This window comes from Protopterus annectens, chromosome 1.part0 (assembly GCF_019279795.1).
Source record: "Protopterus annectens isolate FY-2018-M chromosome 1.part0, PAN1.0, whole genome shotgun sequence".
NCBI classification, from domain to species: domain Eukaryota; kingdom Metazoa; phylum Chordata; order Ceratodontiformes; family Protopteridae; genus Protopterus; species Protopterus annectens.
Genome location: NC_056725.1, coordinates 1,761,282,897 through 1,761,307,143, shown reverse-complemented (window position 1 = coordinate 1,761,307,143; position 24,247 = coordinate 1,761,282,897). Strand labels below are relative to the sequence as shown.

The 24,247-nt window shown below is 42.0% G+C and overlaps 1 protein-coding gene across 3 annotated transcripts in view; it reads left to right on the top strand.

Annotated features, from left to right (window-relative positions):
* The first annotated feature begins 854 nt into the window (after positions 1 to 854).
* MBOAT1 (membrane bound O-acyltransferase domain containing 1) overlaps positions 855 to 24,247 on the top strand; it is a 1,680,446-nt gene continuing 1,657,053 nt past the window's right edge. For 2 of the 3 annotated variants that reach the window (XM_044069118.1, XM_044069110.1), the window contains exon 1: positions 856 to 1,223. In XM_044069118.1, the coding sequence (XP_043925053.1) occupies positions 1,131 to 1,223 (93 nt within the window). In that variant the 5' untranslated portion in view covers positions 856 to 1,130. Of the gene's footprint in view, positions 1,224 to 24,247 lie in introns of all 3 variants that reach the window. The other variant, XM_044069126.1, reaches the window with a different exon arrangement.

The window sequence follows — 24,247 nt, the reverse complement described above, 5'->3', positions numbered from 1 at the left end:
AACATAGCGAGACATTGTTTAAAAAAAACGAGTTATACTAATGGAAAAAAGTCCGGGCGACCGGACCTTTTTCCATTAGTATAACTCGATTTACAACGGGCACGCTGGCCAATCAGCGTGCACGTTTTGGGGGGGGGGGTCATGGTATAATGGGCGTTCCTTCATTGATGGTTGTGCGTTAGGCCCGGCAAGCCAGCACGTAAAAATCTACTGCCAATCATTAGCGGACTGGAGTTCCGTTGTGGAGACCCCTAACCGGGAAAAGCCGAAAGACACAAATATTTGCTTCACATCGGGGCTTCTGTAAGTGTTGGCAAGCAGTTGGGACACCTAAATCCTCTTGAAAACATTGTGATAGTCTGATGTGTTTTACTACTTAATGTTCTATCACAAACGGAGAGTTTAAATATAAATTAGTTTTTCTCCCAGTATTTTTTTTCATTTCATTTGGAGGAGGGGCGGGGCAGTCATAACAAGTGAAGGAAAACAACAAGCAACTGACCGTAAAAACGGTCAGAGACACAGACACTTAAATGAGTTTCTTGAGCTTTATTAACAGTTAGCGCTGTTTTTCACAGTCATATCAAGGAAGAAGTGTGAGGATGATAACATTTTTTCTTCACTGGGAGTGGAAAAAGAGCCAAGAAAAATAAATGACATTGGGAAGCGCGTGCTCCTCCTTAAAGTGCGCTTTTGTAACAGCAGTAACAATTCTCGAGAAACAAAGCAACACTACTGTCATAAATTCTTGACCTGTTTCTCTGATAAGCATCAGTAGTTACATACAATCCAATCTGTTTAACGGCAATACAACGTGCTATGTGGGATAGCCTGGCTTGGTAATACTTAAAACGTCACAGAGGCGTGTCGTCCATAGGCCTCATAACGCTGCCACAATGGTGTTGTTATCCTTCGACCCTCAGCACATATTATAGGAAGTTGTAGAGGAGAGTTTTGTAATTTTAGGTAGTGAGTGACGTTCCCAGCCACTCCTTTAATCTTTGATGAAATGTGTTTGGTACTGCGAAGGAGGGTTGTTCTCCGTTGTCTGTTGTTTAATTTATCCGTGCATTAAGGCAGGGAGACTAGCCGCAGGAAGGTAATGCAACGGTACACTTAGAAGATGCAGAATGGCACAACAGCACCCAAAGGTTCCGTTCAGAACTACTGGTTCCACCTTGTTACATCCCATCAGTGTTGCTGTCGGTTTACCCTTGGACCAGGTAATCCTAGTCCTCCCTACTAATGTTCTATTATGGGTAGAACGATTTATGCCCTCCTATCTTCTTGTGTTACGTACTGATTGTTTCTAAACCGGTTTAGGGTTACCCCGAGTAGGCAAGGTAGGGTTTAGCAGTTGTCAACAGACGGAGGTGAGGTGTTATAAAACAACACGATTACCTTCTGCAGCTGTGTAGTTTTACTAAAAACGGGCATGAGTTTAGATATAGTCATTTTTTTTAACAAGAGGACAGGAGAAAGAAGAAGAATGCAATGGAGGAAACTCAAGCCTTTCTTGTGGCTGTTTTCACACACTGTGTACATGTTGAGGTTATTGTTGCTAGGACATCATATGCTTGGTTGATGTTTCTTCACCTCACAGCCTCAGATTTATTTGCTGTTAGGATAATGTAGTATGTTGTGCCTGTAGTTTTTTTTAATAAAATGTATAATATTAAACGTGTAATAGGTCTTTGAGTCTTTTTTAGTTTTTAGCTTTTTATAAAATGAGATTTTGTAAATTGTTTTTGTATCCTTTGTCGCTGGATGCATTTATTGACATGTCTGCCTTTATTTTGACAGCGTTGTGTCATTACTTGCCATAGCACAAGCCATATGGAATACAGCGTGCCTGTTTTCCTCTGAACACTCAACAGTGCAGGTTGAAGAAGTGTGTAATGAGTGCTAGACGACAAGTGTGTTGCAGGAATGAAGTTTAGTAGATAGTCCAATTTTGCTGGCATCTCTGGACGCCTTAATAACAGATATTTTGTTCCAAGTGAATAATATTCATTTTAGTGATTATAATTGTTTTGTCTGTTGATTCGGCAGTTTTAGTTTTCTGTGTAGCATAGCTAACATTTTTACTTTCCTTGTCCTGCTCCTGCTTCTCCATGAAAGAGTACAGTATAGCCATTCATCTGCCCCAGAATTTAAGAAGTGTATGCGTCCTGAACAGTACTGTTCACTTATTTAAAAAGTTGTTGGTCATATTACTAGCTCAGTTTGTCTGTGTATACATTTGTATTGTTAAAGAATGCTCATTCAGATTAAGACACTGCCTGGATTCATAAAAAGTGTATGCCCGGACGGGTCCTTTATTTTTGGTGTAAGGCTTGCACTGTAGAATACTAATTTAGCCCTACCTGCCCCAATACCCTGACCTTTGCACACTACTGCCTCATCCTGTGCTAGATATTGTCTTACTATATACAATGTTGGCAGTTTGGTGATTGTTTTTGATGGTGTTTGTCTCACTGTCAGCATTACATAATAAAAATGAACACCATACAGAAGTTCTGTAAATGACACTGTGCAAATTCCCAGCCTTCCAGTGATCAGAGCTTCTCAACATTCTTCCACCTTGGTAGTCATTTGTCCTCGTGAGTCCTCATCTCACCTTGGCAGAGATTTGAGCCCAGTTGTCTTCCAGATTCCTAGACTTCTTATGTAGCCGTTTTGGTAGTGATCAGATTCCCTGCCTACTCCTTCATCCTCTGCAAAAGAAGCAGAATCCTCTTTCTAGTCCCCCCTCCTCTTTCCATTCTGGAAGTGATTGGGAAGTCTCTTGTGTCCTGTCTGATCTGTAAATGTCAGGCACTGGTGGTCTCCTCCCACTCACACTGTTAGCATTTAAGAGTTCTTCAATCCATTCAATACATAGCTTATCTGTAAATGGAACCCTTTTGCAGCATCCAAGTATACTGATGACTACCCCCAACCCTACCCATTCTGTCAGCCTACCTCTTTTTTAAAATAAGAAATATGTTTATTAAATTATCAAGTATGTCATAGACAATCATACTTCTATGTAAATGAAAACAAACCATATTGCCATAATTTTAGTTGCAAACATTATACATTGCAAACCATATTGACATAATCGTAGTTGTAAACTTTATAAATCACTTATCTATTCAGTCATTTGTCAGTCAGACATTGCATAGCTCATTCAAATCCTGTCTTGTTTTAAACCTTGTCCTCCTCTCATGTATTGTTCCTACTATTCCCATTTTCCTATGCAATTTGCTTCTACCCTCTTCTAAAGATCTGAATTCCAGTTGTTTTATCTCTGTTACTACATTCACTACTTCTAATAATGTTGGCTTAGAATTTGATTTCCATTTTCTAGTAAATGTTTTTTGGCAGTCACCATAATTAGAATCAGCAAGGCCTTACTATGTCTAGGCAATTCTGATTCTCTATCATAGCTCAAAAAAACATTTCCTTAGTTATAACAATTTGCTCTCCCAGTATCTCTGACAGAGCAGGGAATCATTAAAGTCTGCCAACTCATTACACTCCCAGAAAACATGTTCCCCGTTGCCTCTTTCTTCCCAATCTCACCTCCAACATCTGTAGTCTACCCGAGGAAAAATTCTTTGTAGTCTACGTAGGGTATAAGCAAATCTCCTAAATCTTCTAGACGTTGTTTCATATTTGGGAGACATACATATATCCTCCTATTGTTTCTTTGTGAATTGGGAAGAAAGATTGGATAAGCAGTCTGTTCTAACCTCCTCTGATTCTTACAGTTATCATGCAATATTTTGTATGCTTTACTAATTATTCCTTTTTTAACAGCAGCTTGTGTTCTAGATTTTACTAAAAACTCTACCAGTGCTGGTCTTTCACTTACAATCCCTCTGTTTCTTTTTCTCTGCCTATACTCTGATGTCAGTCCTTGATAGGGAATGCTATCTCTATCCTGCAGTCCAAATAAATTCTTGACCTCTACCCATTCTATTACATTTCCTTCTCTTATTATTTGCTGCCAATAACTTGCTTCTTTTACCAATTTTCTCCATTACATTCCCTTCTTTCCTATTGTATGTAACCCTAATTGCAGTCATTACTGTTGGCAGAGTCTCTCTTTTCCATTCCTGTGTTGGCTTAGTTCTTGGAATACTTTCTGCTACTTTGAGTATAATATTCTGCATGGTTATTTTTATTGTCTTTTAGGATCTACATCCAAAATCCCAGTCTCCCCTTGTTTCTTGGGCTTCCCCCTGTTTCTTCGTCATCCCTTTCCATTTTGAATTATAGGTTTCTGCTTGTACTGTATAGGAGTCTTAACTGTGTAGCTCTAAAGTACACCTTCAAGTCGAGTAATCCCAAACCGCTTTGTTCATTTGGAAGAATCACCTTATCCCACTTGACTCTTGCCATCATCCCCTCCCACATAAAATTCTTCATCTCTTTATTATTTGCAATCCACAAGTTCTTGTCTGGATGATAAAACTATGCCTGACCTGTGATTTTGCTGTCCATACCCATGTAACAGAGCTTCCAATTTCTCATTTTTTGTACTGTCTTGTATTTAGTATCTTCTTGCATATGCTTAGCTGCTGCACCAGAATCCTCTTTAATCCATTCTCCTAAGTACTTGATTTTATCATGTCCCCATAAATAAGGATATTGCTGAACAATTTGGGTGTAGATAGATAATTTACAGCTACTACCTTTGTTTTAGCTTCATTAATTTTGTGTCCCGAAAAGATGTGAAACGGCCTCAAAATTTTCTACAACGCTGAAATGTCCTTTTCTGGTTTATTTGGTATAAAATAATATCAGTAATCCAGGAAATGTTTGGCTAGGTTCACTTGGTCCCAATAAAGGTGGCTAACACTGAATCCAGCAATTGAGCAAATAAAAATCACTCAAAAAACTAAAATAAAATAAAGCAGCAAATTTATTCCAAAAGATTTAGCGCTATTTCCAATCAGGAAACTTCATCAGAATCATTTACATCATATCCTGTTCATGTTTATAAACCCCCCACCCACATATCATTGGTTAAGTCATTAGTGTTAAGTTGTGTATCTCGCCTTCATTCTTGCTGGATGGGTTCGGAGCCGATCCTCGGCTCCTACTCGGCCACTCTAAAAGCTCGAGAGCTAGTTCCACCAGCTCGAGGCTCCCCTATATTCCACAATGCTAGGCAGTAACTCCTCAGATCTTGTTTGCCGCTACAGCGATCGAGGTGCTTTTTCAACCAGCTCGTCAGGTTAGTTTAAAATAACTAGTTGTATTTCAGATAGACCCCCTTTAAGTTAGCTTTTCCTCATAATTTTAAAAGTTAAGTAGTTTACTCCCCTTTATAGTCAAGTTTCCCTAGTTTTTCCTAAATTTGCTAAATTTATTCCCTTGGGCTTTAGGCCCAGTCCCTCCCTTCCTAGTAGTTGGAGTGACTGTGTTTTTGTAGGGATTTAATTTCTAAGTTAATTACTAATTTAATTTAAAATTTAATTTAACAAGTGTAATCGGTGTGTGTGTTGTGGGTTATACTTTGTCTTTTTCTTGGACATGTCCAAAGAATCAAAGGTCTCCGGCTTTAAGAAGTGTGACTCGTGCTGTCAGAAGATGTCTCTGACAGACGGTCACACTTCTTGTGTATACTGCCTGGGGCCTTTGCACCTGCAGGACTCATGTGCTGTTTGCCATGGCTTCAGCCCTAGAGTCCTGCAGGAGCGTAAAAATAAGCTCATTCTAAGGGGCTTATTGAAGCCTGAGGGTCCCTCGACTCAATCCTCGGGGAAACCCTCTAAGCCTTCCAGACCTTCGGCTCTGGTCTCTGAGCCGTCTTCTGGGGGTCCAAAGGCTGTTCGAACATCGGCTCCGGCCGGAGCCGATGATTCTCGAACTCATGCCCCTACTATTTCCTCGGCTCCGGCCGGAGCCGAGGAAGACATAACTGAGTCGGCTCTGATCAAATTGTCGGAACCGACCTCCAGAAAAAGGTCCCGATCTGCATCTATCGGCTCCGATCATTTGGCTCCAGCATCACCTTTGCTGTCTGAACGGAGCCATAGATCTCACTCCTCTAGGTCTTCGAGACTATCGGATCATGACTTTCAGAGAGTAGTGAGTCGAATTCTTAAGTCCGAGGCACTAGCCCAGATGCTTCAAGGTCCGACTCAACAGTCGAGAACTATTCCCATTACTCAAAATGTTCCTCCTCTGACCCTTCTGAGTTCGGAGCCGAGGTGGCTCGGATCCGAGACTGTGGTGGCGTCGGAACCGATACCTTTGTCTTCGATGCCGTCGTCTGCTCCGATGTCTTCCTTGGAAGAATTTCGGTGCCAGACTTCCCTCGTCGGCTCAGAGGGGGCGAGTGACATCAGACCCTTGTCCGACCCTGCTCTCCCTCTCGGTGCTTCGGCGCTGGTGAGTTCGGCTCCAACATCAGCCTCGGAGCCATCACTGTCGGTGCCGGGGGAGGTTTTCAGCTTTTCTGAGCGGAGACCTCCGGCTCTGCCTGACAGGGGTGCCTTCGAGGTCATGAAGAGCGTGTTAGAACCAGGTTCAACTCCACAGTCGGCTCCTTCTGCCCCTCCCTCCACGGTGCCTCCGGTGATTTCTGCTCACTCTCTCATCCCCGACCGTAGAGAGCCAGCTCCTCAATTTTCCCCAGTGGGGATCTCCTCCTCTTCCGAGGCCTCTCCTGACCCAGTAGGAGAGCCCCCTAGGAAGAGGCAGTGCAAGAGGAAGCACATTGACTCCCCTGAGTCTGTCACCTCTGACACTGATTTAGAGGATTCTGAAGGTTCCCTTCGTTCCCCCATCTGAAGATGTCTCCTTTGCAGACATCCTCGAAATCTTAAAACAGAGGGGGAATTGGCCAGCCCTCAACCCTTCAGAGGATGAATCTGTGTATCTTGAGGCGTTTGGCTCTCGCCCTTCCACCTCCTGGGCGTCCCCTCCCTTTGATCCCCTTATGCAAGTGGTGGCAAAGAAGGCCTGGGCGGCTCCTGATTCAGTGGAACCCACCCCCAGGAGACCATCAAAATTTATCACTGCCCCCAAGGACAAAGCATTTTTAACCAAAGGCATCTCTGTTGATGCTATGGTGGTGGCTGCGGCCACCAAGAAGGAGTTAGCTGATCCTTCGGTGCCTGTTCATCCTCCTAACAAGGAGTCTAGGTCGATGGACAGGTACGGGAAGCGGATGTTCTCGTCAGCGACCTTTACTATGCGCTCGCTGAATTACCTGTGTCATTTCACTCGTCTTCAGAGGGATTTGCTCAAGGAAGCGAGCGAAATGTTAAAGGACCCAACAGCTGCGGGTTTTCAGGATAGGATGAACTCTCAGCTGGCGACCCTTAATTCTATAACTAACTCCTCCATGTGCCTCCTTTCATATGTGGTGGATGGAGCGAGTAGAGCAGCAGGTACAGGTGTAGCCTTGCATCGACATGCCTGGATGCGGCTATGTAACTTTGCGGACCCTTTCAAGGCGTCCTTCACTAATTCCCCCTTTGATGGATCATCCCTCTTTGGTCCTCAAGTGAAGGAAACCCTGACTAGGTGCGAGACTGATGGCAAAACTCTCTCTGCCGTTGGAGTCCGTTTTTGTACTCCTTCTAGGCCTTACCCCAAAGGCCAGAAGGGGGGAAAGATGTGGTTCCGCAAACAATCTCAGGGAGATTTGCCTGAAGCACAGAGTCGATTCCCCTCTAGAGGCAGAGGGGGAGCAATAATGGTAGACGCTGTCCTAGAGGCAGAGGGGGCCCGCAGAATCAGGGCAGTCGAGAATCCTTTTCCGACAAGCCTTTTCAGCATCCCTGAGATGTTGCCCGACTGTCCACCTTCGGAGGCAGTCGGGGGAAGATTATCGCTGTACCCAAAAGCCTGGCCATCTCTAACTCAAAACAAGTGGGTACAGTCTATCATTTCCGAAGGCTACAGAATCCCATTTCTTTTCATTCCGAAGCAATCCAAAAAATCCCATCCAGACGTTCCATCCAGTCAAAGGGAGCAAGCAGCATTAGAAATTTCAAAGCTGCTTGCTAAAAGAGCCATTCAACCAGTTCCAGCAGACCAAACAGGATCCGGAATCTACTCCAAGTTCTTTTTGGTTCCAAAGAAAACACGGGACTGGAAACCCATTTTGGATCTCAGCAACTTGAATAAGTTTGTCAAGAAAACAAAGTTCCGGATGGTCACGCTGCAGTCCATTCTACCTCTTTTGGGGCGGGACAACTGGATGTGCTCGATAGTACGCATCCTGGAGATCTATCACATCAGAATGAGTCGACGCTCCAGGAGACTCCTCCTCTTCAGGCTGGGAACCAGTCATTTCCAATTCAGAGCCCTGCCCTTTGGTCTCACTACAGCCCCCCGAGTGTTTACCAAATGCATGGCAGTGGTCGCCTCTCATCTGAGACGACAAGGATTCCAGGTGTTTCCATATTTAGACGACTGGCTCCTTACAGCCCCCTCCAAGCATCTTTTGCTTCTTGCCAGAGACTACACTTTTCACACCTGTCAGACACTAGGCATTTCAATAAATTACGAAAAGTCTGTCTTGTCGCCTTGTCGTGTTATTACCTTCATAGGTGCAAATCTAGACACAGTCAACATGTCAGCCAGACTCACAGAGCAGAGAATAGCAGACATACACAGACAGGTCTCTCTTGTCTTGCAGAGCAACAAAGTCAAAGCCAGATTGATCCTGAAGGTCTTAGGGATTATGGCGGCAGCCATCCTTCTTCTACCATTAGCTCGCTTCCAGCTTCCATATGAGAATCTTACAATGGATGCTCTTCACACAATGGTCTTTCCAGCGACTTCCAATGTCCCATCCTATTCGGATAACTCAATCGTGCAAGAATCATCTCTCTTGGTGGATCACATCTCCCCAGCTCCACCTAGGGAGACCTTTCGTCCCTTCCCCTTCGGTTGCTACAGTGACAACGGACGCCTCCCTGATTGGGTGGGGGGGGGCATTACCAGGGCAGGACGGTTCAAGGCATGTGGCAACCTTTCGAGTGCCACTTGCACATAAATGTCCTAGAGATGAGAGCAGTGCTTCTAGCGTTGCAAGCCTTACAAGACTCTCTTCCCAAGGGAACTATAGCAATTCAGACAGACAATATTTTTGTAGTGTGGTACATCAACAAATAAGGCGGAACCAGATCTTACCCCTTATGTCGAGAGGCACTCAGGCTGTGGCAATGGGCGATTTCTTCTCAGCGGTTTCTGTTAGCAACGCACATTCCCGGGAAGTCCAATGTGATTGCAGACAAATTGAGCAGAGCTATGCCTCACGAGTGGTCTCTGAAGACTTCAGTGTTGGAGAAAGTTTTTCGAAAGTGGGGCCGGCCTTGCTGCGACCTTTTCGCTACTCCCCAAAACAGCAAGTGTGACCATTGTTTCACCCTCTTTCCCCAACCAGGCCACCCCAGCAGAGACGCTGTAGTACACGATTGGCCCCGGGGACTTCTGTATGCTTTTCCTCCCTTCCCACTGATACCTCAGCTAATACAGAAAGCCATCGCTCAGAAAGCTTCCATGATCCTTATTGCCCCTTACTGGCCTCGGCAGGTTTGGTTCCCATTTCTCCACCGTTATCTGTTGGAGCAACCTTGGCATCTGGACCCAGTTCCAGACCTCTTGACCCATCTGTCGGGTCAGTTGCACCACCCCCTCCCTTCTCTGAACCTCACAGCGTGGTTCCTCCAATTCCAATGCTAGCCAGGCTTCCTCTAATATCTCACTCAGTTAGAGATATTTTGATAGCCTCTCATAAATCTTCCACTCGGAAGATTTATCATAGTAAGTGGAAACGTTTTTCCTGTTGGGCGCAGTCAAAGAGTATAGATCCTTTCACTGCTTCCATTCAATCAGTTCTAGACTTTCTAGCCGAACTTTTCCACTCAGGTTCATCCCCGTCTACCATCAAAGTTCAATTGGCAGCAATATCGAACTTTCATGTTGGAGTCTCAGAGTCCTCCATTATGTCTCACAAACTCAGCAAAGCCTTTTTAAAGGGAGTTTTTCTCCTCAAACCACCAATCAGGGATCCTCCTCATCAATGGGATCTCAACTTGGCTCTAGCGTCCTTAATTCTTCCCATTTCGAACCGGCCGCTTCATGTTCAATGAAGTTTACTATCTTCGAAAACACTCTTTTTAGTAGCTATCACTTCAGCTAGAAGAGTCTCTGAACTCCATGCTCTGTGTTGTCGACCCCCTTATCTTGTGTTTCATAAGGATAGGGTGTCCTTACGTACTAACCCGTCCTTTTTGCCTAAGGTAGCTTCACTGGCAAATTTGAATCAAACCATTGATCTTCCTGTGTTCTTCCCTAATTACTCCAACAGATCAGAACAAAAGTTACATTGCTTAGATGTTCATCCCCAACTTAGGTACTATTTAGACAGGACCAAACAATTCAGGAAGTCTGATCAACTGTTTGTTTCTTATGCAGAAGGTAGAATGGGCTTTCCAGTTTCTAAAGTATCTCTCTCTAGATGGCTTACTTCGTTGATTACCCTTGTGTATGAGTTCAGACATCAACACTTGCCATCCAAATCCAGGGCTCATTCAACTAGAGCTTTAGCTACATCTATAGCTTTCCAAGATAGGCTACCTATTGATTCGATTTGTTTGACAGCTACTTGGGCTTCTCCCCATACCTTCATTTCTCATTATAAGTTGGACTTGGCCTCTAGGGACCGAGCCAACTTTGGTTCCTCTGTACTCAAGAGTCTGTTCCGATAGGCCACCCGGGATAAGGTGCTAGGGATGCGGTCCCATCCAGCAAGAATGAAGGCGAGATAGACAACTTAACATTTAGAAGTTATGTACCTACCATAATGTTCCATGTTAGTTGTCTTCTTCTCGCCTTCTTTCTTGCGTCCCACCCTCCTTCCCCCTAGCCTGGACAGACCTAGAGGAGTTTCTTTTGTCTTTTATGGAATTTCCTTGCTGGGCTTAGCTTTCAAACGAGATCTGAGGAGTTACCGCCTAGCATTGTGGGATATAGGGGAGCCTCGAGCCGGTGGAACTAGCTCTCGAGCTTTTAGAGTGGCCGAGTCGGAGCCGATGATCGGCTCCGAACCCATCCAGCAAGAAAGAAGGCGAGAAGAAGACGACAACTAACATGGAACGTTATGGTAGGTACATAACTTCTAATTACATACAAATGTATACATTCAATATCAAGTTACATTAAAAAAACAATCAATTTAAAATGTTTTAAATCATTTTAAATAGTTTTAAATAATTTTAATAAAAACCAAGTAATTCCACACACTCCTATATACATAATATACGTAACTAACTAACTATAACCAAACTTCTCTTACTGTAACAATCTACAGTTTTTGAGCTCTTAATTATTTGCCTTCATTTTAAAGGCTGGAGTCAGGGAACCATGATCATTCAGCCCTGGATATAACGCATGACAATATGAATAGGATATGATGTAAATGATTCGGATGAGGTTTTCTGACTGGGAACGAAAGCTCTAAATCTTTTGGAATAAATTTGCTACTTTATTTTATTTTAGTTTTCTGAGTGATTTTTATTTGCTCAGTTGCTGGATTCAGTGTTGGCTGCCTTTACTGGGACTGAGTGAACCTAGCCGAATATTTCTTGGATTATTGGTGACTGTTTTTTGGCTTTTCCCTCAAGTGGTTATAAAATAATATCATCTGTAAATAGAGCCAGCTTTTCTTGACTACCATACCAATTATATCCGTGAATTTCTGAGTGTCTTATTTTCTTAGCCAATGGTTCTAAATGTAGTGCAAATAACAAAGGGGAAGGAGGACACCCCTACCTGGTTACTCTGCTCAAACAGAAATTATCAGAGAGGAACCACCCACTTTAATTTTCACCTCCGATTCCTCATATGTCTTCCTAATCAACCTTATAATTTTATCAGGAAATGCAAATGCTACCATTGACCTGCTCATAAACTCTCAGCTTACTCTGCCAAATGTTTTCTCTGCATGAAGACCCAACAACAACAGTAGTATTTTCTTACATTCAGCCTTCCTCTGGGCCATCAGTATTCTGTTAATGTTGTCAGATGTTTGCCACCCTTCCACAAAACCACATTGATCCATGTCTGTCTATTTTGTCATCACCTTTGCCATTCTTTTAGCCATTACAGACATAAACACTTTATAAATCATGGTTTAGGATTGAAATGGGCCTGTATGGAACTGGATCTGATGGGTCTTTACCCTTTTTAGGTATTACAGCCAGCACCACTTTCTTCTAGGAAGTTGGTGCTTCTCCTCTTAAAATGCTGTTAAACAAAATCTTCCACATCTTTATCAGTTTTTTCCCTCCTAGCTTCCAAACTTCCACATGAATGCCATCTGTTCCATCAGCCTACCTCCGTGACCGAGATATTAGCAGCTGGACTGTATAAGTTCCCCATAATATCAAACTCATTTTAACCTCCCTAACACACACACACACACACACACACACACACACACACACACACACACACACACACTAGCAGAAAAGTAATTGGCCCCTGCCTATCCTTGCCTTCAGCATGGACAAGATTAATATGTTGCAATGAACACAAGGTGCTGTTCTGAACTAATGATAATGTGAGTTTTCTCCTTTCTACAAATCATCATGCTAGCGTAGTACTGGATTGCAGGGTCAGGGTACCACTGTGATTAATGTGCCTTTTGGTGCAGACCCTTTCTCTTTCTATTTGAGTAATCGACCTATAGAAATTCCACTGGGCTTTTAACACTAAGGAAAGGTTTGGTCTGAGATTCGTTAATGCCAGTGGAAAATGTTCCTTAAGTCTCAGTCACTACCTTGTGAACTACATTTATTTTAGTATCCCCAAATGGATTGACAAGGGATGTAAAATTCATACAATTTGAAACGGGTGCTAAGAATAGCTGACTATTTCCATGTTCTACTCTTAATCAAAACACAGTGCTAGTAATTACAGGGAATGTACTAGTTAGTTTTGTAGGCTGTATATAGATGTTTGTACACTAATAGTAATTAGATTTGTTTCCATACATTCTGCACAAGACTGACATAAAAATAAAATAAAAAAAAATCATAGGTAGGCTAAATTTCAATAGGCAGACTTGGATAAATGAAGTCTTCTTTTACATAAGTGGTACATCTAAAATTCTTTCAGATCCTCTACATTTGATCATCCTCCGAATGAGTCTGCATACCTGGTGGCATACATATAGTCCAAGATGGATAGTGGACAGATGCTGTTAGCCAAGAACCGAGCTGTTTCCAAGGCAGCTTTAATGCTAGCTTAGTTTGTCTTAGCTGTCTTTGCTATGGAATGACCCAGCTATCATATCCAATAGCAGTGACTGAAGCCCTTATTTCTGCTTGACATTTTTACTGTTCTACAAGTCTAATGTTTTATCATGTACCATACCTATCGCATATTGTGGTGTTTGCTTTGCACATATGAAGATGCTGATGGAAGCAGACCTGTGGTTTGCAAAGTCTATGTAAGTGCTACAGCTAGCTACTACACAGATCCCTGCCATACTTTTGTCATGTCCTTTTCTTGTTCTGTTTGAAGCAAACATGACCCTTATTTGATTCATAGAATGACCTGGGGGGGCCTTTCTACGCCTATTCAAATTTTCCAGAAAGAAGACTATCCAAATAGGACATTGATGGCCAGGTGTTCATAAGCCACCTCTGTCTATAAGGGACATGGGTGACAGGCCTGGTGTAAACTTCTTATTTCCCTTCCATTGGATTATGTTGTTCCTAAATTGGATAATAGACTATCTCGGATAACAGACTAATTCAGTTTCACATGGATGAGAAACCTGTTGCAGAGAAGGGACAGTCTTTAGGATACATAGTTGTCTCTCCAGCATGTTCTGTTTAAGTGACAGATAAAATTCAGGTCCCCAGAGCTTATATTTGTGGTACTGTTTGACTTGTGAATATGTAGGAGACTGGTAAGTGTGGGGTATGAGGATGCCTTGTAAGCCAGGCATAGATCACCCCTCAGCACTCTGTAGGAGACTGAGTAGAGGGAAGGGACTTTAAGGCACTGTGCTCAAGGCGAGTTTGTTGCACCTTGTATTCTTTTTGTAAGGAACCTCTGAGGTCGCTGTAGTTGCTGCATATGCCTGGCCAGGTACATACCGAAGGGAGCAGTGTATTCTATGATTAGTCTGATAAAGGTGGAATGTAGTGGGATAATGACCTCTATGGACCTAGATACCATGTCCTTACTTATAAGATGTGCAACATAAAAGGATTTCTTCATCACTGTAGCCACATGGTGGTCGAAGGTAAGGCTACTCTCTACATGCATACCCAGATCCCTGACCAGGGTCTATATTATAACAATCAACGATAAAATGATTGAATGCTATCATATCGACCCCTAAATGTCGAATCGCCAAAACAGCGAATGGCCGGAACAGCGATTTATTTATATATATATTTTCCCCCATGGAAAAAAAAATCGCTGGTCCCCCCCCCCAAAAAAACCCCCACTAAAGTGGGGGGTAACTTAAATATACCAACTCCAAGATCGCACTATAGTGAAGTAAAATGGCGCAACCCGGACAATGCCCCAGCAATTTTAATTTTTTTTTCCCTCCAAGCAAAAAATTGCTGTTCGTCTGTTCGCTGTTTAATGTTTAGGGGTCGATGTAACAGCATTTAATCATCTGCTTGTTTGCTGTTCTAAAGTAGACCCCCTAACCACTGGGTTGACTCTTAATGGCATATTATCAACACGGTAATTAGCTGGGGTGCTTGACTTCCCAAAGGGTACATTTATGCATTTCTTAGCAATGAGCTTAAGGCCATGACTTTAGCACCATTTGTTAGTCAGAGATGGGCCTTTTTGAAGAATGTTAGTGTCTGCAGAGAAGTCCGTGATAGCCCCAGCTTGCAAACTTAGCCATAAATCTTCAGTGTTTGCTTCACTTCAGAAAAATGCATGCTAAAAAGGAGCATTTCCAGTACCAAGCCCTGGGGGACTCCGGTAGCAGTTGGCTTTTTGGTGAAGGTGGCCTCACCTGTTTTGACCTCCTAGGTCCTATCAGTGATCCAGTTGGCTATCTGGTGGGTGATTAAAAAAGTTTATACTTAATTTAGTGAGCTTGTTTGTAATGCCTAAGTGGGGTATTGTATTAGAAACATTGGCTAGGTCGAGGAAAGCTGTGTGCGCAGTCTTTCCCTCTTCCATTGCTTTGGTGACCCTGTCAAAGAAGTTCACTGGATTTAATAGGCATGACCTTGCTTTTAACCAAGTTGAATTGTGATGGATCTGGCGTTTGCATGTTACCTATGCCCTCGTTTATCATGTCCTTGATGATTCTTTCCATGTACTTACCTAACAGGCTGGTCAGACTTGTAGGCCAGTAGTTACCTAGATCAGTGGTTGGACCTCCTTTGTGCAGCAGAATAACTGTAGCCATCTTCCACTCCTTCAGCACGAAACCTGACTATAGGCTCCAGTTGAAAAGTGATTCAAGTGAACCAGAGAGGTCATATTCCATCCTATTGTTCGTATCCCAGGATGTTGTTGTGGCCCACAGATGCAATGCTGTGGCTTTGGAAAGTGCATTGATGATCTGTTTCCAAGTAATGGTGGGGGGGATTGTGATATGCCTTATTTCCTTTGGATTATCAGGAGGAGTGGTGGAGAAATTTGAGCTGAATCTGTCCACCAAAATTTTGGCAATGGCATCTGGTTCAGCATGGGTGATACCATTTACAGTAAGTTTTGTGCGTTGTTGCATATTTCCTGTAAGGTTATGAACAATGTTGTAGAAAGCTTTGTGGTTGTCCTTTGTCTGAGAACCTGTTTTTTCTTCATATTTAGCCTTTCAATTATTAATTAATGCTTTTAATTGCCTGTTTAGATTGGTCAGGGTGCTTTTAGAATGATGGGCTTTGTTCCTCCTACACTTGGTCAAGATTTTTTTCTTTTGTTTTATAACTTACTAACACTGTGATTCCATCAATGTGGTTTATCTTTTGAGTTTGTCTTAGTTTTAATACAAATGGACACAGCTCGCTCTATATAGCTATCAGTATGGCAGTACATAGAAGTTTTTTATGCTATGGTGCTTACTGGGTTTGGGGGTGCTTGGAATTTAGCTAAGGTGTTGCTTAGTAGAGAGAGAGGTTAGCCTTGGAAAGGTTTTTGGTTTGCTGAGTCCCCAGATTTAATTTTTATTTTAAGCAATACTGTTCACTGGTCAGATCTGATGAAGGGAGGACATTACATTGGCTGTGAAACACTGCCTCCCCATGTTTGTGAGTACAGGGTCAAGAATATTTGTACCCCTGATAGGAGAATTGACCAGTTGTTCAGGATATTGGTATTGACAACGTTTGGGATTCACTGGGCTTGTGCATTAGAAGTGGCATAGGATTCCCAATGTATAGAGGGTACTTAAAATCCCTCATGAAGATCGGGTCTATATTATATCATCGAATGCTTAAAAAAGCGAACGCTGATTGATCGACCTAATTTAAGCGAAAGCTTACAATCACGAACTGTCAGATCAGCGATTTTTTTCCCAGGGAAAAAAATCGCTGATCCAAAACACATACACACAACACAAGCACTCCAAACAAACAGAAATCCACACGCATACACCTAAAATCTGATACCTAACCCTACACTAAACTATGCACACACCACTAACTACCCACTAACCCAAACCCTAAGGTCCGTCACTATCGCTCACTCGCTCCCTAACCCTAACTCACTTAAATCCGCCCTAACCCTCATGTCCACTCAATCACACACACACACACACCTAACCTGAGCCCTAACCCTAATTCACCTAAATCACCCTAACACTCACATCCACACAATCACACACTTACCTGAATCCGACCGGTAACTTTCCACCATAACACTGAAAATACTGAAGCAACAGAAACAGACAACCAAATTCTTTCCGTAGGAAAAAAATCGAGTTTCTGCTGCTTCGATATTTTGCAGTTTCGCGAAAATAAGTTCGATCAATCAGCGTTTGCTTTTTTAAGCATTCAAGGATATAATATAGACCCCGAAGATCATATTGGGTTGAACGGTGAGGGACTCTTGTACAGTGAAATTGTTAGTATGGGTTTTCTGGGACGTGGAGGGGATGAGACCCTGATTATGGTGAGTTCCAGTGGGTCATACATATTAACTAGTCTAGATGTGAGGTTGTTCTTAATAGAGACTTAGACTTCTCCACATTTAGTTTCCTCCTGTTCAGTAGCTGGTCTAAAGGTGTGAAAGGCATTATAACCTTGCACTGCTGAGATACTTTCAGCAACTTTAAACCATGTCTCCGCTACAACACAGATGTCTACAGTCTCCAGGGAGAGGAAGGCTTGCAAGGAATGGAGTTTCTTGGTAAGACTTCTAGCATTGAGCAATACCTCCTTCAGATATTCCTTTGCAGGTTCCTTTGCAGGTTCAGTTAAGTCAGGAGGTTTATCAGTTTGGCATTGTCAAAAAAAGGCACTATGGGGATGGAAAAGTTCTTTGCCAGTATCCGAAAGCCTAGAAGGGAGAAATGCAGACCATCTGTGGCAAAGCAGAGTGGTCTGTCAACCATGTCTTCCTAGGCTGTCAAATATTGTACCCCCTTGTCCTGGTACCAGAAGCTAAGCCATTTGTTAAAATCAATCATTTTCTGTTGGTAACGTGGTATCATCTTTGGAGAAGATAGTATGTTGCTCAGTGCTAGCCTTGTACCTGCTTGAGACACATAATCAGCAAGCACAATCATGTCTCACTTTATATAGTCAAGGGAGGTAACTCTCAGGTCATTAGCACCCACATAGACTATGACAGAGTGATACTGGCACCTGTGGTTCAGTGACCTGAATGCCTGTGTGACTTGATGGATTCTAGCCCTGGAAAGGCAGCTAACCATGATTCTCACCTTACTCAGTATGGTGAGGGGGACTTCTGTGTGCCTCACTATAGATTCACTAATGACAAGGAAATGAAAATATGCCTGTGCACTGGTTTTCCTTAAGGGCTTAGTAGTAGAGACACTGGATACAGTGTTTCTATGTGTAGCTGTGGGTGGTGTTTTAACTGAGTGTTTATATGATGGCTGAGGACCCTTTTTTGATGCTGTTGTGCAGGAGGTCTTAGTGTTTTTAGGAGGGTTACCTGTAAGTGCTTCAGCATAAGTAGTTTTATGTATAGAGTCTTTAGCCAGTGCAGTAGGCATAGTGCAAGTGTCATTGACAACCTCTATAGGATTATTTTTGGTTGTATGATGGAGTTTTTCCTTCAGCGTTAGTGTATTTACACCTCTCACATACTTATATTAAGAATAAGTGAGTTGTCAGTGTATATGAGAAAATTGCTACAATACCTCAGAATGACCATCTCAAACAGAATGGCCACAGAGAGAATCAGGAATTGCATATCTATGACTATTGATCTACGTTGACTTCTCTACTAGGGAGGAGTGAGGGAAGTTTAAATATTGAATAGATCAATAGCACAAAGAAATTTATGAGCAGTGCTCAGCTGTGCACAAACTAGATGCGCTACTAGTTTAAAAAAAATCTGTCTACACAGTAAGGGTATTTTATGGGAAACTCTGTGCGAGAGATCGGCACCTACACAAATTACAAGGTGGAATTATGCTGCAAGATATCGACATCTATACAGATTGCTGCTAGGCACCGCTGCACAGAAAGCAGCAGTTCTGTCTAAAGACTGGAAAAAGGGTCAAAAAGTGTAGATATTCAACATGAAAACACTCAATGCAACTGTGACAAACAGTGGATATGGTAATGTAAGTTTAGCTTGCTCGTAAGTTGTGAGCCAAGTGCTGTGCAACTGTGATGCTTAAATAGCAGATGAGATTCAATAAAAAAAGGCCCTATGGCCAATCAAAAACGGTACACTCTTCTTTCCTGTACACAATCCTAGACCACAAAAAGACTTTGGTCCTCTCTACCGTCACTAAAGTGGAACCAAGGCAGTTTCTAGCCAAAGACTGTAAAAAAAAATCAAAACATGCAGGTATTTAACATAGAAACACTCAGTTATTGCATAGCCTTATCTCAGGAGTGTATGTTAAATATTTGAAGTGCATGTGCCTAAGCATTATTTACAGCATAACATCTAGTGTTGCTTGACTGGCCATATTGCAGGGTGATAATACAGCGGGTACTCTGTTGCAGACTTTGCCAGCTTATGATGCATGTGTCACTTTCACATAAGGAGGAACTTTGGAGCTATTAAGTTGTCTAGGAGGTCCAAGACCATCACATGGTTGACAGACCAATACACATTTACTATGGCACCATGAAGATCAGATTCTTACTAGACAGTATGGACTGGTCATGGCACTTAATGCAAAGGTGCCCATAGAGCTCCAGGTTTTGGTCAGAGAGGCATTCAGGCAGCTGACCAGTAGTACTCCTGGACATCATCAGTCAACAGTCTTTAGACATATGATGTAGCATAATAAACTTATGAGTCATCCGAGAGACATCACAGCAATATGCAGGTATTCTTTATGGTGTTCAATCTGCTAGTGGTTTTAAGTGCAGGCCTTACTGTGACCAGAAAAGGCTGCATATAATAACAGGAAGGACTGGCATCCAGTTAACTGCTAATTTTATATGCAGTATATGAAAACATATGTAAAATCGTGGGAATGCCCATGATGCCCACATGCTCTGCCAGACATTCTCCAAAGAGGTAATACCACTTGACATTTCACAGGCATGTGCAGGCGTACAAAATATTTGTCTGAAACAGAAAATACCAGTGTATTGTAGGTTAAAGTGCATTTTATAATGCTTGTAAAGGTGGAGGGAGGAGGGGGAGGAATAACTGAGGTTTAACTCTAGCTGTAGTAGTAGGCTTTTTACATAGTATATTAGGCATGTTGGAAAAGGTCATTTAAATGCTGTGCATGTTTAAGTAGTGCTGCAGTAGCAGCAGTAGAAATTTAAGGCTATGACTCTCTGCTCAGTTGCAACTCCAGGCCTGTACCCTGGCGAGAGATGTATGCCTCTAACGGGTTCCTATGTGGACAATGAAAACGCATTATGTGGAATGTGTTTTCGTCGACACATTTAGAGCGAACAGGCAAAACAGCAAAGCGGCTGTTCAGCAAATGATTTCCCTGGGAAAGAAGTCGCTTGACCGCTTCGTTGTTTTGCCATGTTCTGAAGTGTAGTGTGGTCCCTTGTCCGGTATAGCTCCCGAGCATGATTGTGCAACAGTTACTGACCTTAGGGTTAGGGTGCGGGTTAAGGTAAGTGCATATGTATGAAAGTGTTTACTGCTTTATATTTTGTGTTAGATGTATGGTTGAGTTGTGTGTGTGTGTATGTGTTTTTAGTTGTTTACTTTTGTTTTGGGGGGGGTAGAATTAGGGTTAAGGTAAGTGTGTATGTGTTTGGAGCTGTTTATGTAAATGTGCAAGAGTTACTGACCTTGAGGTTAGGGTGCGGGTTAAGGTAAGTTCATATGGTTTAAAACGTTTACTGTTTTTTTTTCGTTAAATGTGTGGTTGGGTTATGTGCATATGTGTTTTTAGTTATTTACTGTTTTTTTGGGGGGGGGGGTGTATAATTAGGACTGGGTATCTGTGTATGTGTTTGGAAGTGTGTAATTTTTTTTTTTGCGGGGATTGGAACAGCGATTCTTTCCCTAGGAAAGAAATCGCTGTTCTGTGGATTCGACATTTTCAGCTTTTGCTGAAAATGTATCGATGTAACATCGTTCGCTGTTTTAAGTGTTCGATGTTGCAATATAGACCCCCCCCCTTCTAACAGATATAGTGCTTTATGGTTGCAAATGTAAGAAGCAGATTGGATGTTAATGTAGATTTAGAATGTAGCACCAGTTATTAATTAGCAAGTAGTGTGGGGGAGGGATAAGTGTATATTAAGATTGATCCAGCAAGTAAAAATCACCACCGCTGGCAAAAACTCGAACCTGTACTGTGATAAAAGGATTCCAAGCATGTAATAGTTTTAGTCAGGTTCAAGTAAGGCAGATAATTTCACCAAAAAAAGTCACTTGTATGAGAATGAAAATGCCATCTATTCAGACCCAAAAATGCCGTCTATTCAGACCCAAAAAGACATTCAGTTCAGAAGTTACTGGATACAAAAGTCTGTTCAGAACCCATGAAGAAAATAAAGCATATATTACTTCAGTAATCTTCTTGTAAGACTTATTATTTAACGAGTACTTTATTGAAACAAACCAAGGTAAGCGCTTTCACTGTAAAGCTTTTTCAAACCATAAATTCCATATACACATAAAAGCCAATATATATACACCCACATCTAAACTTGAATCAAGAATTAATTGGTTCAATTAAGCATTGCAATGTGTTCAAGCTTTTAAAGAAATACATCTTATATAAAACAAAATGTTAAAATACACTAAAAATACTTATCAGTGATCAGTTGTAAAAGTGACTTATATATTAAAATACACTAAAAATATATTCTTTAAAAACTTGAACATAGGGATTTTAGACATATTGCATAACGTACTGTCAAGAAATGTAAATATAGACTCGCAACAGTTTTATTTTTTTATTTTTGAGGGTGTGTGCGCGCGCGTGTGTAGTACCATGCCTACAAAACCGGATCTACAAGTAGACCTGAAATGGATGCATGTTGGTGCTGAATATCATTAAAATGTATTTAGTTTATTTCATTTGGTGTTAATTTGGTAAACCCACTGTATGCAAATGTCGTCTTCCACTGGAAACCTGGAGCACTGTGCGAGTTAAATGTTTTTCTCCGAGCTTGTGAACAGCCATTAGCTTTATTCGTCGAGTTAAACTGGTTTGGATTTAAGTTCAATATGGCTGTCTGTACTGTTGGATACAAAACATGTACTGCAAAGAGCTCTATGAAGTTGAATGTGCAAGTATGCAACATTGTCATGTGGATTGTTAAGGATATGCTCATTGTGAATGCAGTTGACGAAAATAGCTTGTGACTTGTCTTCCTGTTGTTGGGGAAGGAGAGTCAGATACAGCATAGTACAGCTAGGGATGTACATGCATATAACAATGATATGCATATCCTCATTCCTGCAGGTTATACTGCTAACCTGCTACACAATCACTGCAACCCAGTGTTGAAGGAAAGCATTTAGTGTTTTGCCTCCAGGATGGATAATTTAGATGCTTTGATGCCTAAAGTATGTTTTTCACTAAATATAAAGAAACATAGTGCACATAGCAGAGTATCCCTCCTCACAAATGCACTGCATGTCAGGATAACACAAAGGATAAAGTTTAGGATGCTCTGCCCATAGTTTTTGCCACCCATTGTGCTTTGCATAGCCAGACTGAAATAGACAATATCTGGTGGATATGTTTGAAGTGTAGTGTGTGGTGGTAAGTTGTGCTTGTTAGGTGATATGGTGTTGACTAGATATGGTCCAAAAACTGAGTAAAAAAATTAAGTGATGTACCACCAAGCACTCCTCTAAGACCGAGCAGTGTTTATACTTTGTATACTTTATCAGACAGGCTATCAACTCATGAAACAAAGCTGTAATCTGTTCCAAATTTTGGTATGCACTTCTGTCTTTACTTGGAACTGCTGTGTGATCTTGCGCTGCTTTTTTAGCAGTCACTGTCCTTCGCTAAATGCTTAGCACTGTCAGAAATTTTCTGTCACCTCTGGTTGTTAAAAGTGGCAATTCCCTTAAAATAGATGCATGTGTATCAGCTGTGACTTTTGTTGGATATTGCAATAACAGTGTTAGTGAAACTATACCTGTTCCAGTTTTCTACTGTGTAGTTTTAAAATTAAGTTATAATTACTTGTTGAAGTGAAATGTGCAAGTCTTTCTGCTATATATTGTGGATATTTTCATGTGAGTCCTCACAGTGTAAGAAATGTTTATTGGGTAATGCCATGTTTAATCAGAGTAAATCACAATAGAATGTTGGAAAGGGCAGACCCCCCTCCCCCCTAAAAGCATAAAATTCTATCTGGATGCTAGCTTTTTAGAGGGATTAAGTTCTGACTGTGATCCAGTTGGCCTGTGTGTTCAGCTAGCAGCATGACTTTTGGAGGGACCAGGAGGGGAGGTTAAGAGTGAGTGGCTGAAACAGGCTCACCTTTTCTGGAGAGTAGGGAAGCAGCTGTAGCCTGCATATGCAGAAGCATCTCCCCAAGCAGTGGGCCTAGGAATGCTCACGTAACAAGTGTTGAATCACATGTCACAAAGTTGGCATCTGCAGTAGTGCACATGCTGTTCCTGAATGCAATCATTGCAACACTGACAGTGAGGTAGCATTAAAGACATAGGAGCTTTAAATTAAACAAAAAAAATCCCTCCCCACCCCTGTGTGTAATGGCATCATTTGTGGCACAGGTTGTCACTTTGTAAAGGAATGTGTGTGTCAGTGGGCTGTTGCCTCTCAGAGGAATGTGTGTGTCAGTGGGCTGTTGCCTCTCAGAGGAATGAATGGATGTCAGAGGGGAAGGTTTTGTGGTTATTGTGAGGGGTGTGGACCCCCAATCAAACAATAGTTGGAATGGTGTTTATGTATTCACAACAGCATGTAGTTATGGACTAACATCAGCTTCTAGACAGCAGAAGGATTACCACTCTTCAGGATTTTTATTGGAGAAACAGTTGTCAAGTGACCTGACGGTGTTGGGAGAAATGTTGGTGTATCTGTCACTGAGGACTAGAACAAACATTGCAGTTGAATGTCAGAATAGTCCTAAAGTTGTGATTTGTGATTAACTGAGTAGGTATATATGAGTTTTGCCATCTGGGGTCTGAACTTGGTTATACTCTGTGGCTAGAGTGAAATGGGATCCTGTTTACTGTCTGCCACCCTTTTGGCAATTGTGCAGTTTGGACACTGAAGTTTTACATACTTTGGCTTTGTGCATGCCCTACAAAAGATTTGTGAAACTTGAAGTATATAAAATGTATATGTCCAACCAGTATGGTATCCTGCACTATCACCATTGTTGGTTCACTGGACTGGTGGGTTGATCTAAAGCAGATTCCTTTGAATCATGCCACAGTCCAGTGGTAAAATGTAAAACTGTAAAATGATGGATACTCTATAAATAGCCTGTAGGCAGAGTAACCAGGAAGTGCAATTTCAGCATCGCAGATCAAAACAATTCAGTATGAATAAATGCAGATGTCAAGCAAGAACTGTAGACTGTCTGAGGTGGAGGTGGTGAGACTGTCTCTAGAGAGAGAGAGAGAGACTTCTTTGACTTATGCTGTGATGTGTCATCCTCTGTCGGTCCCTCAG